The following is a 16,240-nucleotide window of genomic DNA, read 5'->3' as shown; positions in this document are numbered from 1 at the left end:
GCCCGGCTCTCCGAGAGTGGTGGAGGAATCAAACTCGGGTTGGCCACATGGGCCGTGTGCAAGGTAAACGCAGTACCTGCTCTGCTAGACTTCTCATCTTTCTTTTTTTCTTTTATTTTAAATTAGTGAAACACCATGAGGTACAGTTGTACACTTACAAATTTTTGGCTTGGGTTTCGATTATACAAAATTTTTGGTTTGGGTTTCGATTATACAATGATCAAATACCCTTCCCTCCACCAGTGCCCATTTTCCATCACCATGGATCCCAGTATCCCTCCCACCCCCATCCCTCCCCATCCCACCCACCTGTGGCAGGGCATTCCCCTTTGTTCTCTCTCTCCTTTTGGGAGTTGTGGTCTGCAAAAGAGGCATTGAGTGGCAAACATGTTCAGTCCATAGTCTACTTTCAGCATGCATCTCCCATCCTGGGAGGATCCTCCAAACACCCTTTATTTGGTGCTTCCTTCTCTATCTCATCTTTTTTTTTTTTTTGGGTCACACCCAGCAGTGCACAGGGGTTACTCCTAGCTTGTGCACTCAGGAATTAACTCCTGGCAGTGCTCAGGGGACCATATGGGGTGCTTTGAATCGAACGTGGGTCGGCTGTGTGCAAGGCAAACACCTTACCCTCTGTGCTATCACTCCAGCTGGCTAATCTTTAAAAACAAAACAAAACTCAGACGAGATAGTAAGTGGGCTAAAGCTGTATGCTTTGCCAAAAGGATGCCTGGATTTAGTCCCAGGCATTGCTTGGTCCTTTGACCACCAGAAGTGACAACCCTCACTTCTCCTCCCCCACCCCCCTGCTGCCGCACACACACACACACACACACACACACACACACACACACACACACACAGAGCTGGAGTAGCTCTCAAGTATGGCTGGTGTGAGAAAAAAGAAAAGAAAAGCCCTTTTCCCCTGATATTTAAGTTCGCCATTTTCATTTCTGTTTTTCCCTTACAGATCTGAAAATGGGTCTCGTGAAAATCACCTAAACGCTAGATCTTGTTAAATGCAAAGGTTGATTTTTCTGACTTCAACTCTTTGTCTCTCACCTACATTTATTAAACACTTGAAACTTGGCTAAGTGACATGTTATCCTGCATTTCCATTTACTTTAAACCATCTTCTCAGTCTTCTTTTCTGACTTATCCCTTGCTTGGCTTCTAAATGTTGAAGTTGTAGTCCTGAAAAATGAAATAACCTATTGTATTACCATCAAAATGGGTTTATTTAAAAGTAAGGGAGAAATTCCAATTAGAAACATGCAAACCAGAGCAAAAACAAAACAACCAAACAAGCCAATATATGAGTGGAACATTATTTTATGGAAAAAAATAGGGAAATTGGAGTGATATTTTTGAATGAAATTTCATTGATTGAAAGCCAAGAGTTCAGGATAGTCCCGAGTTGCTGGGACAGGAAAGATTTCTTTTCCAGTTGGGACCTATACTATGTCTTTTTTTTTCCCCTTTTTTGGGTCACACCTGGCATTGCACAGGGGTTACTCCTGGCTCTGCACTCAGAAATTACTCCTGGTGGTGGTGCTCAGGGGACCATATGGGATGCTGGGAATCGAACCGGGTTGGCCACGTGCAAAGCAAACGCCCTACCCGCAGTGCTATCACTCCAGCCCCCCCCTTTTTTCTTTTTCTTTTCTTTCCTTTTTTTTTTTTTTTTTTTTGCTTATACTAAGCCATTTTATCTGTGAATGTCAGTAACTGATAATTCTTCCTGTTGGCGTCTAATTAACATTGGTAGGATCAGAGAGTCAGGTGCTTGCCTTTCTGACCCCATTCAGTTCCCAGGACTGGATATAGTTCACCAGGTATTGCCAGGGGTGGTTATTTGTTATAGAGTCAGGAGTAGCTCCTGAGCACTGCTGAGTCTAAAAACAAACAATCCCCCAATCCCCGGAAAAAAACGAAACAAAACCCAAACTGAAAAGGCAAAGATGCTGCATGAGAATGTGTGATAGCTCCCCTTCTTGGGCTTCCTCTCCATTTTACTTAATTTTATTTCTTGGTGCCACACCTGGCAGTGTGAGGGTCTATTCCTGGCTCTATTTAAGAGTCATTTTCAGTGGTTTTGGGTTACCAGGTGGTGCCATGGCTTAAACTCTGGATTCCTGATTACTTTCCTGTCTAAGCAGTCCTGGGATCTGAATGAGAAGGCAAGGATGGAGAATCCCATTATATTTTTCTGTTTGTTTGATTTTTGCTTTTGGGCTATACCCAGGTGTGCTCGGAGATCATGTGGGATCCTGGGGATCGTACCCTGGTTGGCTAAGTGCAGGGCAAGCAAGAACTGCTTTGCTGTCTCTCTGCCCTGGTCCCCTGTTTATAGTATCTTTTAATCCATTAGTCACTGCTGTTTAATTTGCTGAGTAAATACTAAGTGAATAATGCACATAAACTTTAGTTATTTTAATTTTTACTTGGAAGCCAGACCAAGTCGTGCTTGGGGGCTGCTCCTCCTGGCTCTGTCTTAGGGTGTCTCTCCCGAGGTGCTGAGGTATCATATGGCCAGGGATTGAATCTAGGCCTCTTGCACACAAAGCATGTGCTCAGCCTGTTGAGTGATCTTTAATTTATTTATTTTTGGGTCACACCCAGCGATGCTCGGGTTATTCCTGGCTTTGCACTCAGGAGTTACTCCTGGCGATGCTTGGGGGATGCTGGGGATTGAACCCGGGTCGGCTGTGTGCAAGGCAAACACCCTACCCGCTGTACCTATCACTCCGGCCCCGGTGAGGAATATTCTTTATTTGGTTGAATGATAGAAATTAAAATCTTTTGAACATCATTTGGTAGTTTCCTTAGGCAAAAGAATATGAAATATTTAGCAAAATTGCATTTTTGTGTATATAAGGTATTTGCTGTTCTGCTGTCTTTAATGCCTTGGAATTATACAACTGGAAACCTTTTTTGTCTTCACTCCCTATTCCATTGAAAATAGTTGTTGTGTGTCTCCCCCCGCCATGATTTTCCCTATTTTCATTGTTGATGCAATGACCTGGGATCCTGTACCCTTTTTTTTTTTTTAAGTTCCGGTGCTAGCACACTCATTTGCAGTGCTCACGGAGGTTTGGTATTTGCACACATGCTTGCCTGGGTTCGTACTGTAACTGAGCTGCACAAGTTATGGTTGTGCTTGCTGGGAGTTGCAGAGTTATTTCTCTCCTTTCTCCCTCTTCCCCCTCCTTCCCTCCCCCCCTCCCTCTCACCCTGTCTCATTTAAAGGGTGGAACTGTCAGTATAGCACTCAGCGTGTAGCACTCAGCGTATATGGCGATGCCAGGGATTTGACATGTGGTACACTTGTAAGTATTCTAAGCCGCTGCTATTCCTTCGGATTGCTACTCTTACAGTAATCTAGAGGGCTGACTGAGGGGAGAGCGCAGAGCTCGGTGTTTGATCTCCAGCATTGCTGGTCCTGGGAGCACCACCAGGTGTGGCCAAAAACAAGAAACTAATATATGTAGTTAGGAACAGCTTCTGCACTGTCTTCTTGAGAAAGTGCCGGTATTTCCTTTACAGCAGGAAACACTAAGGTTTAGAGAAGTTCTTAGGTGCTGGAAAGGATGCTTGTCTGTGGCTCCCAAAGGAGCATTGCAGTTGAATTGCTGATCGACAGTGCATGTTACCTGCCCGCTTTTCTTGTTGCCAGAGTTTAGTTGTTCAGAACATGACTTTATTTGATAACATAGATTGAATGGCTATGAATTTGAGCAATTCCCATTCGTCATTGCATTCGTAAGAGTTAAGTGTGTGGCAATTAATAGGCACTGCTTACATGGGCTTTTTTGTGTATGTGTGTGCTTCTAAGGAAAGTCTGTCAATAGTTCATTTTGTTCTGTTTATTCAGGATTTTGTTTTCCAAACTAGTTGTTTACATTTATTAAACTGACTCAGCAAGTTAAGCAAATTTTACAGGTTAAATTTCAAATAACGGGGTTGGAGCGATAGCACAGCGGTTAGGGCGCTTGCCTTGCACGCGGCCGACCTGGGTTCGATTCCCAGCATCCCATATGGTTCCCTGAGCACCGCCAGGAGTGATTCCTGAGTGCAGAGCCAGGAGTAACCCCTGTGCATCGCCGGGTGTGACCCAAAAAGCAAAAAAAAAAAAAAAAAAAAAAAATTCAAATAACAAGTCAACTTTATTTAATCTGTTTTGAAAATTGATTGCCTCTAAATATAGATTCAGTCTCCAGCTTAATCTTGGATTATTGTTCTTGCACACTCATATATATAAAATCACTACTATTCTGAGTCTTTCAGGGAAATGTGTTGGATATTTGTGACCATGTTACGTAATTCTGATGTGTTTATTTACAGAATAACCAAATTCTTTGTAGGGATCAATAGTTTGTTTCTGAACCATACCTGAAGTAGCTTGGGGGTGCTTATTACATTGCTTTGGGGTCAGTCCTGGTAGTCTGGGAGAACTGTGTGTGTGGTGCCAGGAATTGAGCCCAGGTCTCCTGTATAAAAGCTTGAGCTCCAGTCCTTTGCACTCTCTCTTGCAGTTCCTAATTTTAAGTTATATTAGTGTGTTTTTTCAACTTATGGGTTTCCTTAGTTTTACATTTTCATTTTAATTTATTTGAAAAATTCCAGACACACTACAGATCTGCACTGATACCCTTAGCCTAGAGTCATCATTTATTAGCACTTACATTTTTCTTACCACTCGACACTTTCCATGCACACTATGATAATTTTGCTGAGATATTTGAGAATTATAAAATCTTTTTTTATTTTGGGTTTTTGCACCATGCCCGGTGATGCTCCTGGGCCAGTGCTTAGAGATTGCTCCTCACAGCTCTCAGAAGTGCTTTAAAAAGCCCAGGGCTGTGCACGGGGGCCATGTTCTCTGGCCCATTGAGCTGTCTCTGACCCTCTTCTTGCAGTTCGTGCAACTTCAGAAAGGTAGTCTCTTGGGATCGGGAGATAACTCAAAGGGCTGGAACACATACTTTCTTTGCCTGTGGGAGACTGAGTTCAATCCTTGGCAACACAAGGCTCTCCAGCACTACCAGGAATGACCCCTGGACTCCTGAGCACTGCTCTCTTCCACTCTCCAAAAGAGAATTTTTCTTTCTGTAATCACACCCAGGGAATTTAACAGTGATATAACTAGCATTTATGTACAGATCCTAAAATAGAACTTGTATTTGGGGCTGAGGATATAACTTATTCGTGAAGCATTTGCTTTGCTCTACTTCAGCATAACAAAACAGACAAAGATAAATTTATATTCAGATTCCTCTTAAAACCTGGACTTAAAAAAAATGGCATTGGTCTTGTGACATGACAGTTTGAAGATTGTATTTTGGCCAGGTGTTTTGAAGTATCTACATTATTTTTTTTTTAATTGAGGTCATAGTTTTTTGATGATTGTTTTTGGGGGTGGCTACAACCCAGCTATGAGCTATGGTCAGTAATCACTTCTGGCAGTCTTTATGGTAGCCTATGGGGTGCCTGGAATTAAACCTGGTTTGGCCTGGTATTAGGCAAGCACCCTACCTTGAGGCAACTTTTCTCACAGGACTGTTTTGGTGGGGGTGAGGGGAGCGCTCTTTGTCCACACCCAGCTGTGCTCAGGGATTACTTGTGACTGATTGCTCTGGAATCATTCCTCGCTGTGTTTGGGGAACCATATGCAGTACTAGGGATCGAATTGGGGTTGTTTGCAGGGCTATCTCTCTGGCTTCTAATGACTTACGACGATTTTTTTGTGGTAGAGTAACTGCTTGGAGATTAAAAACTACCTTAGTTTTTCCCTCTTTAACAAACATGGTTCATTAAAGACTTCATGAAAAGGTACACACACAGTTTTTTGACGTATTGAGTAAAGGATGGTCTTGTATGTATTGGCATTTATGGGTTTAAAAAAGAAACTGTCTTCCTAATAAAAGAAGACATCGGTTTACACCAGCCAGATTCTGCAATACGCAGTACCTGCTTAAAAGGCAGTAGATTTATATGAGTTGAAGGGGAAAAAAATGAGTATTGCATTATCTATTGTTTCTCTGCTCCCCAAACTCAGGGTTATTAAAATACACATCAAAGAGTTTCCCCCTTCTTTGTATTTGGTTCAAGAAAAGGCAGATGATGTCCTTTGGATTCTTGCATTAACAATATTGACCTAGATAATGGGGCAATGACTAGGAAGAGCCAAGGTCAAATTTCCCAGGGCATGGGATACTCTGCATGATAGAGAAGCCCTGTGGAAATGAATGGTAACAATGGGATGACACTGGTGGCCTTGGGGTTATTTTGAAGTAAAATCACATTTGTATTTTTTTCTTGGTTGGGTTTGAATTTCTTAATTGCAGTATATTTAGGAAAATAGGGAGTTGTAACTCAGTTAATTTCAGGCAAAAATAGGATGCTTTGTGAGCTGACTTCCTGATTAAGTAGGCAGAGATGACATGTGATTTGATTTGTTGCATAATATTTCAAATGAATGATGTTACATATACTAATCACACATCATTCTTTCCGTGTTAGATTTCTTTCAAATTTGATATTTTTGTGAGTAAATGCATTTGGATTAAGCTGCACTTTGTGGACTCCCTGCTGTTATTGCATTTGATAAACTTCAAATGTTGATTTGATTGTAGTGCTGACTTCATAGTCTTTTGACCTCAGGCTTTAGGTTGAGTTCTTGTGTTAATCACTTAGATGTTTTGCTTCATTTATTATTTGGGTGGGTTAGAGCAATAGCACAGCGGTAGGGCGTTTGCCTTGCATGCGGCCTGTGTGGCCAACCCGAGTTTGATTCCTCTGCCCCTCTCAGAGAATCCGGCAAGCTACCGAGAGTATCTCACTCGCACGGCAAAGCCTGGCAAGCTACCCGTGACGTATTGGATATGCCAAACACAGTAACAAGTCTCACAATAGAGATGTTTCTGGGCCCGCTCGAGAAAATCGATGAACAATGGGAGGGCAGTGACAGTGATTATTTGGGTAAATTGCCTATCTAATTTGTCCATGTTTTTAAAAATTTGTTCTTATTTGTGTCAGTCCAACTCCTAGTTTAAAAATGTGTAATGCGGACCAAGGTGTATCCGCTGTATCCTGGGGGTGAGTCTATGGAGTTTGCCCCACGGGAGCTTTAGGATGGAATAGGCTGAGTGTTGCTTTTTTTTTTTTTATTAGAAAATTTTTTAATAGTGAGTCATCGTGAGGTACAGTTGCAGACTTACACATTTTTGTGCTTGGGTTTCAATTATACAATGATCAAATACCCATCCCTCCACCGGTGCCCATTTCCCACCACCACGGATCCCAGTATCTGTCTCACCCCTCATTCCCCACATCCCACCCTGCCTCTGTGGCAGGGCATTCCCTTTTGTTCTCTCTCTCTTATTATTGGGTGTTGTGGTTTGCAAAAGAGGCATTGAGTGACAATCATGTTTAGTCTATAGTCTACTTTCCGCATGCTTCTCCCATCCTGGGAGGATCCTCCCATCACCTTTATTTGGTGTTCCCTTCTCTGTCTGAGCTCCCTTTTCCATTAGCATGTGTGGCTGGCCTCCAAGCCATGGAGTAAAATTCCTGGTACTAATCTCGGCCACTCTAGGGTGTTAGTATCCTATTTTGTTACTTTATGTTCCCCAGATGAATGCAGTCTTTCTATGTCTATCCCTTTCTTTCTGAATCATTTCGCTAAACATGATATTTTCCATGTAGTACCACTTGTTTGTAAATTTCGTGACTTCTCTTTTCTAACAGCTACATAGTACTCCATTGTGTAAATGTACCAAAGTTTCTTTAACCAGTCCTCTGTTCTCAGGCTGAGTGTTGCTTTTTGCCTTTCCTACCAGTGGGTACTCTTCCAGTGACTTCTTGCTTTTTCTGGTTTGTGATTTTTGAGGCTCAGTGTGGATTGTGGGGGGTTCTTTTCTCTTTCTTTCTTTCTTTCTTTCTTTCTTTTTTCTTTCTTTCTTTCTTAAATGTAGGAGTACTGCTATTTATACAGCCATCGATTAAGCTGATTGAATTGTGCATGAACTCCATATTACTTTTTTTTTTTTTTTGCATTTTGGGTCACACCCGGTGTTGCACAGGGGTTACTCCTGGCTCTGCACTCAGTAATTACTCCTGGCGGTGCTCAGGGGACCATATGGGATGCTGGGAATCGAACCCGGGTTGGCCGTGTGCAAGGCAAACACCCTACCCTCTGTGCTATTGCTCAAGTCCCACTCCACATCACTTTTCTTAAAAAATTTTTTTAAATTGGATATCCGTGAGATAGACCATTACAAAGCTGTTTATAATTGGGTTTCAGTCATACAATGTTCCAGCACCCTTCCCTCCACCAGTGTACATTTCCCACCACCAATGTCCCCTTTTTCCCCACCACCATCTCCAACCCCCATATCCACGCAGTGACCAAGCTCTTCGAGGTTTCTTGAGAGTTCAGGATGCCGCTCTGTTGAATATTCATCAAGTTAAAGAAGGCCTTTGATTCTGTTGAGACTGAAGCGGTCATCGAAGCTCTAGTCAAATAGGGCATTCAAACTCACTACATCAGGATCTTCCTCTAGCTGTATTACAGATTCATCTCCAGGATCTCACCATTCTACAAGGAAGTGATCATCAACGTAAAGAGAGGGGTTTGGCAGGGTGATACCATTTCACCGAAACTCTTTAGTGCCACCCTCGAGAACGTCATGCGATGACTGGAATGGGAAGAAATGGGAGTGAAAATAGATAGTCGGCAACTACACCACCTCTGCTTCACTGATGAGGTTGTTCTAATAACACCAAACATTAGCCAAGCAGCACAAATTCTGGCCGACTTCAACCGTGAGTGTGGAAAGGTCAAACTGCAGCTGAATCTCACCAAGACAATGTTCATGAAAAATGAACTAGTCCCTGACGTTCCATTTGCGCTCAACGAAACAAACATCTCTGAATGCAGCAGCTATGTGTACCTGGGTCGAAAACTCAACATTAGGAACAACTTGGTGCCAGAACTGCGCAGGAGGACGAGAGCGCCAGAACTGTGCAGGAGGAAGACAGTGGCGTGGGACACCTTTAAGAGCGTCGAAGAAGTTGTTAAGACGATGAAAAACCTCTGGCTCTTGGCACATCTTTTCTACTCCACCGTTCTTCCTGCACTAACATACACCTCAGAGACCTGGGCCTTACAATAACAGGACGAGAACACTATTCGGGTATCCCAAAGAGGAATAAAAAGAGCTATGTTTAGAATATCACATTTCACTCAAGTGAGAGAAGGAATCCAGAGTTCTGACCTCTGTTGATGGTCAAGAATATGGGACACTGTCTCATTTGCCAAGGCATCTAAAATCTGATGGGCCGGACACGTAATTTGATTTAGAGATGACTGCTGGACTAGAGCTATTACTGACTGGATTCCATGGGACGTCAAAAAGATATTTGGCTGCCCACTACGAGATGGTCAGACTTCTTCGTAAAAGCCCTGAACAAACAGTTTGAGGCTCTTCGTGTTCCTGGAGCGAGCAGATGCCATTGGGCTACACTAGCACATGACAGGGAAGAATGGGGATGTTACTGGCGCCTGCTCAAGCAAATCAAAGATCAACAGGATGACAAGTGACACAAGTGATCCCCAACCCCCCACCACCTCCCTCTATGGGAGGCACTTTTCATCTTGCTCGCTCTCCTTTTCCTTTTATGCATTATGGTTGGCAATTCAGGTGCTACATATGTGTTTGTTCAGGACATTTGGTATTTTTATTGGGATGGTAAGACTGGAGTAGCTTTTCAGTTGGGTAGAAGCTTTAGGTTGTGGATGTGACTGCCGAGACTTCTGGAAGTATAGAGAGGTGGGGAGAGGTAACTTATCCCAACCCTGAGAAAGCCTGGAGATTTCAGTCACAAAAACCACATGCCAAAATTTTCAGCAGATTTTGCCTTGGTGAGGTCTGTCCTGAGATGGTGGAGTCAGGCTGGGGCATGGCAGCAGTTTTGGACTGTGGAAGCAAGCGGCTGCTGGGGGCTCTGCTTGGGCAGGCACAGGCCAACCTGCCCCTCTCCGATTTACCCCAGTCTGTTCATCATGCGTGGATCTGAGCTTAACAGCGGCTTTTGATCTCTGTTGAGATTTACTTAGGGTTTCTGAAGCAAGTCTGGTAGTAGAGCACACAGGGTGGTGCTGGAGTTGGTTCGTGGGGGTGACTGCCAGTGCTTCCATGAGTGTTGGGAAATGGGGGGAGGTAGCCCATCCCAACTCCGAGAAAGCCTGGAGATTTCAGTCACAAAACCCGCATACCAGAATTTTCAACAGATTATATCTTAGTGAGGTCTGCTGTGAGACAGTGGAGTCAGGCTGGGGGTATGGTGGCAGTATTGGTTTGTGGAAGCAAGTGGCTGCTGGGGGTTCTGTTCTTATGATTAACTCTTCCCTGGTGTGTCTGATTTTTCTTATTTTGCTTACATGTATTAGGGATAAGAACAGCACTGTAGCACCGTACTCCCGTTGTTCATTGATTTGCTTAAGCGAGCACCAATAACTTCTCCATTGTGAGACTTGTTGTTACTGTTTTTGGCATATCAAATACGTCATGGGGAGCTTGCCAGGCTCTGCCGTGCAGGCGGGATACTCTCGGTAGCTTGCCGGGCTCTCCAAGAGGGACAGAGGAATCGATTCCAGGTTGGCTGTGTGCAAGATTGGCTATGTGCAAGGCAAATACCCTACCTGCTGTGCTATCGCTCCAGCCCAGGGATAAGAATAATATTTAAAAATTTATACAGCCATGTCTACCCATGTCTATATGACTAGACTGTGGCTGGGGAGATAGTGTGGGGATTAAGGTGCTTGCCTTGCATGCAGCAGACCCTAGTTTGATCTTTGACACAGTACCTGGTTTCCCTGAACTGCCAGAAGCCAAGAATAACCTTTGAGCACTGCTGGGTGTTTCCCCCACACCAGCCTCCCTAGAAGAGTAGATTTCTTCGGTAATTCCACTGCCACGTAAAATTAGTAGGACTTAGAATATTTCTCAGTTTTGGGGTGTAGTCCTAAGCTCCTTAACTGGACTGCCGAATCTTGACTGAAATTGTTTCAGTCAGAGATTTGATTCCCACAAAAGTAAGTGAATCCAAACTGATAATTTTCTTTTCGTTTGCAGAAAGGATGCCAATTCTGCACTGCTCAGTAACTATGAGGTACGTAGCTTCAAAGGAGACTGTTTTTCGCTCTGGTAATTTGTCCTTTGCTTCTGGAGACTGTTGAATTAGATTTGGTTAGAAATAACTGAATTTATTATGATTTCCGTCTTTAAAACAGGACAGATGGCACCATCTGGTAGACCCTAGAGTATTTAAATTTGGTCATTTATATTGTAATTCAGGAAGCTGAAAAAACTTTAATTTGCTGTAGGCAGCCTTCTCAAGATCTCAGCGATTTTGGTGATGTTGGGGGTAGGTTTGGCACCGCATCGACAGTGCTTAAGGGAGAATATGCCATGGAAAGAATTAAACTGGATTTGGCTACATGCAAGACCTTAATCCCTGTACTATCTTTTCAGCTCTCTAAAATCCTAAAGCTCCCAAGATTTGCAATGCCTTCATTGGATGGAGCATCTATTTTTGAATTGTTTCTGTGTGCAAATGTCTTCTATTAAAATTATGGGGACTTTTTCTTAATTATCACTATTTACTTATAAGATATTTTTAACTTATTCCTAATAATAGTCTGATTGATACTAAAACCCAAGTTTTGAAAGTGAGAGTTTAGTTGAATAATATTTTGAATAATGTAGTAGGAGCTAAAAGATTTGGATATTTAGGTCTTTAGGCTGGGGAGTTTACTGTGGTGAGAAGAGAGATTTGTTATAGGTTAACGTTTTTTTGCCAAACTTATATTTTACTGGTTATTTTTTTGGTGCTAGCAAAATATATGATAGGTTAATTTCAGATGGAGAAATACCATTTATACATTCACTTTCAGTGTTTCAGGAGTTTAAGGACAAAATTTTAGTTAAAATTTAAAGATTGGTTTTAAATGTATGATACATACATGTTTGAATTATCACAGTTTTCTTTATACTTGTCTACCTAAAAGTTTATCCTACATGATTTCTGCTCATACCAAGAAAGAAATGTTTGTTGATGAGCTTTCAGAAACATTCTTATCCTGTTTAAATTCTGCTAATGTTTGGAATGAAATACTGCATTTGTTGGAGATTATGCCACTATTTCTTGAAGGAATGATAGTGGAGTTGTTGTATTGTTTTTAATAATGGTCTATGAGCCTAAATGTCCCCTAATTCTCTAGTATAATCTCTGAAATAGAATAAGAAATGTCTTTCTGGGGGCTGGAGAGATAGCACAGCGGGTAGGGCGTTTGCCTTGCATGCGGCTGACCTGGGTTCCATTCCCAGCATCCCATATGGCCCCCAGAGCACCGCCAGGAGTAATTACTGAGTGTGTGAACCAGGAGTAACCCCTGTCTATCACCAGGTGTGATCCAAAAAGCAAAAATAAATAAATAATAAATAAAATTTTTAAAAAATGTCTTTCTTAGTATTACTACAAACTTTTTCCGTTGTGGAAAGTTTATCATAGATTCTTTAGCAGTAGTTACCTTTCTACCCCACCCTTCCTCCCTCTCCCCCCCCACTGGGAAAGCATATTTTATTCATTTTTCTCTAAGATTTTACATAAATAAATTCTGTTATTCAGTCACTGTCACTGTCCTTGTCACTGTCCTCCCGTTGTTCATTGATTTGCTCGAGCAGGCCCAGTAACATTGTGAGACTTGTTGTTACTGTGTTTGGCGTATAGAATACGTCATGGGTAGCTACTGTTATTCAGTGTAGTTTTAAAATTAGATGAAATCAGTGATATGTTATATATTATATGTAAATTAAAGCATTTGATTATTTGGCTTAAAGCATGTTTTAAATGTTAGGTTCTTCTGGGGCTGGAGAGATAGTGCAGTGGGTAGGACACTTTCCTTGCATGTGGTTGGCTCGGTTGATCCCCAGAATTCCACATGGTCCCCTGAGCTCTACCAGGAGTGATTCCTGAGTATAGAGCTAGCAGTAACCCTTGAGCATCTCTGGCATGGCCTAAATCCCCCCATCCCCTGTCCTCAAAGCAAGGTCAGGTTTTTGGACTTCTTAGATGCACATTTGCTCTAATGACTGCAAGAGAGAAAATAATTAGCATTGGATTTATCCTTAAAATACACCTTGGTATAGATTACATTTCTCAAATTCATGTGTAATAATCTTTTGTATATCTCTTCCTAGGTCTTCCAGTTACTCACTGATCTCAAAGAGCAGCGTAAAGAAAGTGGGAAGAATAAACACAGTTCTGGACAACAGAACTTGAATACTATCACCTATGAAGTAAGCCTAGGCTTCTAGAGGGTCCTACCCACCATGGGCGGGGGGGGGGAGGTCCTACCCACCATGGGTGGCGGGGAGGCAGCTGTTCTGCTGATTAGTGAAAATTTCTTTCTTTTCTTTATTTTTCTTTTTCTTTTAACTAAAGAGATTTTTGTTAAGCATTATAATTTGCCTTCAGATCCACCAGCCACAACCTGTCTACAATCAGACAAACCCACCAGCAGTTCATTCTTACGCAATCCAGGAATTAGGGTGAAATTCCTTTCAACTTACAGTAAGGTCCTACTCAGGACTTGCAGGCAAGGGTTGGGAAATCACATCTCATTTCTGATCCCTAGTGTGTGATGAAAAGCATTAGGAGAATTGTATGAAAATGAAAAGTGGTTCTGATTTCAAAGTACATTTTTGGGAAACAATTAGCAAAAACATCAAAATGATATAGATCACTGACAATTTCTTACCTAATTTGGATAGTTTTACTCTGACCCTTTTTATTTATTTACTTTTAAAATTTACTCACTGTGCAATTACAAAGTTATTCGTGATTGGATTTCAGGCACGTCGTGTTTTAACACCAGTCCCTTCACTAGTGTCCACTTCCCTCCACAAACGTCCTCCCTCTTTCCTCTCTCCCCACCACCAGTTTTGCCTCTATAAGAGGCGCTTTTTTGGTAAGGTTTTGCACTGTGGTTTACAGTACTATTACTGATAGGTTTCCTGTATGACACTTCCCACCATTCATCATCCCTCCTCTGGTGGCCCCCTCCCTGTCCTATGCCCTAGCCCCCTCAAGTGTCATGTTTCCTATCAAATACCAGTTCTCATGTTCTTTGTTTCCATTGACTTTGGGCATTTGTTATTTCACCATTATGTTTCTTTATATCCTGCATATGAGAGCGATCATTCTGTGTTGCTCTCTCTCCCTTTGAATAACTAGACTCAGCATGATAATTTCCAGATGCATCCATGTAGCAGTAAATTGCATGATTTATTCCATTGTGTGTATGTACCATCCTTTCTCCATCCAGTCATCTACTCTTGGACACTGGGGTTATTTCCAGATTTTGGCTGTTGTGGATAGTGTTGCAGAAAACATCAGGTGCAAATGTCTTTTCTCCATTTTGTTCTTGGGTCGTTGGGGTATATTCCAAGAAGTTGGATTGCTGGGTCAAGTGGAATCTTAATGCCTAGACTTTCAGGAATGTCCATATTGTTTTCCAGAAAGGCTGGACCATCTGTGAACCTGTGTTAAAAATAGGTGTCATCCCCATTGGTGCTGGTGTGTCTGGGGCCACTTTTGTGATGTTCAGCGTAGTAGTAGCAGCCTGATAAATTGGTGTTCCAGGGCTGTCTTAGCATTGAGGGGGCCTTGTGGTGCAGAGGATTGAATCCAGGACCTTACTCATATTAGGCATGTGGTCTACCACTTCAGCTGTTACTCAGGCCCTAGTATCTAGTTTTTATTGTTTGTAAAACTGAAGGGCTGGAGAGAGAGCACAGGTGGTAGGGTGTTTGCCTTGTGCGCAGCCAGCCCGGCCAAGCCAGGTTCGATTCCTCCACCCCCCTCGGAGAGCCCGGCAAGCTGCCGAGAGTATCTCGCCCACATGGCAAAGCCTGGCAAGCTACCCCTGACATATTGGATACGCCAGACACAGTAACAACAAGTTTCAAAACGGAGACGTTACTGGGCCTGCTTGAGCAAATCAATGAATAACAGGAGGACAGTGATAGTGACAGTAAAACTGAAGGCATTTGCTCTGTGTTAGTAATAGAAGGAATTGTCAAAGACTCTCTCCACTCTAATATCAGTTGTATGTCAGGGATGCCCAAGGCCACCCTAAGATTTAAAAACTCACTGAAAACTGTTAATATTCAGTATTCAGACTGGAGAGATAGTACAGCGCCTGAGGCACGTGCCTTGCTTGTGGCCAGTTCTGGTTAGATTCCTGAGCACCGCTGGGTTATACCCCTGGCATCCCTGGAACACTGTTGGGATCATCTGAGTAATTCTCAGGATCACATACTAGGGCCCTTGCCTTGAACCTCTGTTTTCTGAACTTTACTCTGTTTTTTGACGACTTGCAATTATATGTCATTATAAGATGTATATTATATGTCATTATTAACGCTATGTAGCACTGTAGCACTGTCCTCCCGTTGTTCATTGATTTACTGTGTTTGGCATATCGAATACATCACGGGTAGCTTGCCAGGCTTTGCCATGCGGGGGAGATGCTCTCAGTAGCTTGCTGGGCTCTCTGAGAGGGGCAGAGGAATCGAACTTGGGTCGGCCAGGTTGGCCGCTTGCAAGGCAAACGCCCTTCCCACTGTGCTATTGCTCCAGCCCATTAACACTTTATTAATACTTAATATAATATGGTTATTTTAATAATTGTCATAATTGATTTTTGTGCATATTAATATAATAAAAATGTTTATATATTAATATTCATGTATTAAACATGAATAGAAAAAATTATATAAAATATTTAAATACAAAAATATAAAGTTATAGTTAGTTTTTAAAATTATATAACTATAAAATTAGTTTTGAAACTATAAAACAAAAACTAAAAATTCTTTTTGAAAATTATAAAAGCTAATTTTTATATTTTATATACAATTACATCACTTGATCACTTGACACCCCGTTACTCATCGATTTACTTGAGTGGGTGCCAGTAACGTCTCCATTCATCCCTGTTGTGTGCTAGGGTAGCCCAGAGGCATCTGCTCGTTCTAGGAACATGCGGAGCCTCAAACCGATCATTCAGGGTCTTGACGAAGAAGTCTGACCATCTTGTAGGTGGATGTCCACGCGATCTTTTGACATCCCGTGGAATCCAGTCAGTAATGGCTCTAGTCCAGCGGTCGTC

General features: G+C 42.3%; 1 protein-coding gene across 3 annotated transcripts in view; it reads left to right on the top strand.

Moving 5' to 3' along the window:
- CRCP (CGRP receptor component) overlaps nt 1-16,240 on the top strand; it is a 61,775-nt gene that overhangs the window by 23,714 nt on the left and 21,821 nt on the right. For all 3 annotated transcript variants that reach the window (XM_056137683.1, XM_056137684.1, XM_056137682.1), the window contains exons 2-3: nt 11,139-11,175; nt 13,266-13,364. In XM_056137683.1, coding sequence (XP_055993658.1) covers nt 11,139-11,175; nt 13,266-13,364 — 136 coding nt within the window. The remainder of the gene's footprint in view (nt 1-11,138; nt 11,176-13,265; nt 13,365-16,240) is intronic.

Source organism: Sorex fumeus, unplaced genomic scaffold (assembly GCF_029834395.1).
Source record: "Sorex fumeus unplaced genomic scaffold, SorFum_2.1 ptg000126l, whole genome shotgun sequence".
Lineage (NCBI taxonomy): Eukaryota > Metazoa > Chordata > Mammalia > Eulipotyphla > Soricidae > Sorex > Sorex fumeus.
Note: the sequence above shows the minus strand (reverse complement) of the source record. Positions and strands in the feature narration are given on the sequence as shown.